Raw genomic sequence first — 2,774 nt, 5'->3', positions numbered from 1 at the left:
CCCTGCATTAGACTTTGTGTACAGAAAGGGTCCTTGATCACTTCCATCTTGTTAACCCTGAATTTAAAGAGGCAGTATTTACTACAACATTTTAAGCAGCATAAAAGTGCCAAATCATGAAGTCTAAAGGAACAAAGCTTGATCTGTGCAGGTCAAATACAAGCAAGTCAGTTGCTTTTTAGACTGGTCTGAGGCAAAAAGCTGCTCTTGTTTTTACACACGCTGGAAAATGCATTAAGAGTTGTTTAAAATTTTATTTACAAGCACTCACAGATCATCGTTATGCACAACAGTTAAAAACTTAAGTTACACTCAAAACTGGAAAAAGACTTGCTGTTCAGAGACACAGAACAGTTTGAGCTCTTTGACTTACTGTTCAGCAGGTCAAACAACTGTAGTTTGAAAAAAAAAAAAAAGGGTATATGTACACATCCCCTTTAAAAATATAAAAATGATTAAAGAAAAACCCTTCAAGGGCTCATGCAAATTGTAACCACATCAACTCAGAGTGCCCTGCTGTCCCAGACCTCCTGGTTTTTGGTGCCATCCAGTTGTTGCAAATGGAGAGCCAGCAGGAGGTCACTCAAGTGCTGGCTGGAGAAAGTGAAGGCATTGTGGACCATGGCCTCTGGGGATGGGGTGGGAAGAGGAGAGGTTGATGAAGAGCTTGAACCATTAGAAGATAATGAAGGTAAACCTGTAGTGCTTGGTGAAGGCTGAGAAGACGCGTATCCTCCATCGCTGAGGTCAGAGTTCTTGATTTTGCTCGGGAGCCCATGCTGAAAGAGACAGCTTGTGCCATAAAGGCAGAAACCAAAAGTGCGGAAGGTGTGGCACAATGCTCCTCGAGGCTTCCACTCCTTAGGCTGGGCTTGACTCTGGGTGGTAGGAGCAGATGGGTTAGGGGGCTCAGCAGCAGGTGAATGGCTGCCCTCCATCTCCCCATCCTCAACATGCAGGAAGTTACAGCGTTTGCCAAAAGGACAGACTCCATTGGCGAGGAACCTGCGACAGGGGACCTTCCTGCGGTGGTGCGACACCTGCCGCAGCTCCATGGGGTTGTGGACAAACAGGCAGCGGCCTCCGTAGTAGCAGTAGCCTGTGGTGTGGTAGTTGCGACAGAGCTCAGTCTTGTACTTGGGGTGACGGAACGGCACGTGGAGCTCCCGGAGTCCATGAGCAAACTGGCAGCGCTCAGCGTACTTACAGCAGCCACTGGCTGCATAGCTGGTGCACAGCTCCGTCTTGTAGCGGGTGGAGCAGACCCAGGGCACAAGGTGAGGAGAGGTGGGCTCCAACAGGGGGAGCAGGTCTTTCGTCAGCGAGGACCCAGTTTCACCAGCATCCTCAGAGTCCTCACTGCACAGCAGGTTGTCCACCAGTTCTTCACCTTGAGATGACGGCAGGAACAGGTCGTCACAACCGTTCTAGGATTAGAAATAATATGTCAAGCACAACGTCTTCTATACAGCTAGGAACATTAAAGTTAATAGGCTTCATGTCTGGTCCACAGAAAAGTCAACTTTGACCTTACTCAGGTCCAACTACATGGTCGTCGCCCAAATACAGACAAGCTGCCAGTTAAACACACAGCTTCCCAAGATACATTATGAAAAAAAATGAATTTGGTCAGGCTGGAATTGTAACATCACCTTGGTCATTATTCCCTGAGTTTATGAGATTACCTGCATGCAGATGCTTGCAAACAATTGGTACCATTTGAGATATGTGCAGTTAGGGAAGGAAACCCTAACCGAAAGTTAAACAGCATAAATCATATAATACACATATTTTATTTGAAGCCATTTGTGTTTAATGTTGAGGCTTGGCAAGACTGGTTGTCCTGGAGCAAAATCCACTCAGGCTCACTGAATCAGACACCACCAAGGTGAATAAGCTAAACACTTGTTAAAACCACTAGTATGATAGGGTTTAGCAAGCCTTGATCTGTTCCAATAGTAGGTGAGAAAACTTATGAAAGTCTCCTTTTGATCTTACATACAGATTCCAAAGATTATGAAGGATTTTACCTACCGCTTAGCTTTCCATCAACTATGTCACTGAAGGCAAAAAGTTAGCCTTCAGTTAAAGCTACAAGTCCGTCAGCTCATTAATGTCAGATCTTACCTCAAACATGACTGCAGACAGGGTGTTACTTGTGATTGGTGGCAGTAATAAAGGCAGAGCAGATCATCAGCATGCACGCATCTGCTGAAGGCCACTAAACCGGTAGAGGTTTTTTTGGGGGGGGGGTTGTTGTTTTCACTGCAGCATGAAGACTTGGACTATGTTGGTCACAAGCAAGGGACTCAAACCTTGGGTTGGTCTTTTAAGCAACCACACACCTCTAATCTTTATGCCATATGGATATCAGGTGTGCTAGAGTCTAGCAGCCAATCACATCCATACACTGTCTTTATGATGGACCAATCCAATTGAAGCATCTTTTCTGATTGTTGGTCTTTGGCCATGTTAGAATAACATATTGGTTGATTTGAGAAATTGTTTTAAAATTATTTTTGGCATCAAACAGAGCACCCAACCCACTCATATTGGTTTCTCTTAAATTATTTAAATGATCTCAACTGAGAAAACAGAGCCTCCTGATGAATTATAACTTATTGAGTGGAATCTGAAAAAGTTTGTTTTACAACAAGACAATTTAGAAAATAGTTTACATAACCAAAACAAGCCTCATATTCGTGAAGTAAGTCTGAATAATGTGGTTAAAGAGTAATTTAATTTAATTAATTTAATGTAATGTAATAAAAAAG

At 43.6% G+C, this 2,774-nt stretch overlaps 1 protein-coding gene across 1 annotated transcript; it reads right to left on the bottom strand.

The window, feature by feature from the left end:
• Positions 1–402: 402 nt before the first annotated feature.
• cth1 (cysteine three histidine 1) lies at positions 403–2,314 on the bottom strand. Its single transcript, XM_012850596.3, has 2 exons — positions 2,128–2,314; positions 403–1,427 (listed from the first exon to the last, which is right to left on the bottom strand). The coding sequence occupies exons 1-2, from the start codon at positions 2,134–2,136 to the stop codon at positions 504–506; spliced, it is 933 nt and encodes a 310-aa protein (XP_012706050.2). The 5' UTR covers positions 2,137–2,314; the 3' UTR covers positions 403–503.
• Positions 2,315–2,774: the final 460 nt, after the last annotated feature.

The sequence above is a fragment of the Fundulus heteroclitus genome, chromosome 14 (genome assembly GCF_011125445.2).
Source record: "Fundulus heteroclitus isolate FHET01 chromosome 14, MU-UCD_Fhet_4.1, whole genome shotgun sequence".
In the NCBI taxonomy this organism is placed as follows: domain Eukaryota; kingdom Metazoa; phylum Chordata; class Actinopteri; order Cyprinodontiformes; family Fundulidae; genus Fundulus; species Fundulus heteroclitus.
This window is presented reverse-complemented; position numbering and strand designations above follow the sequence as displayed.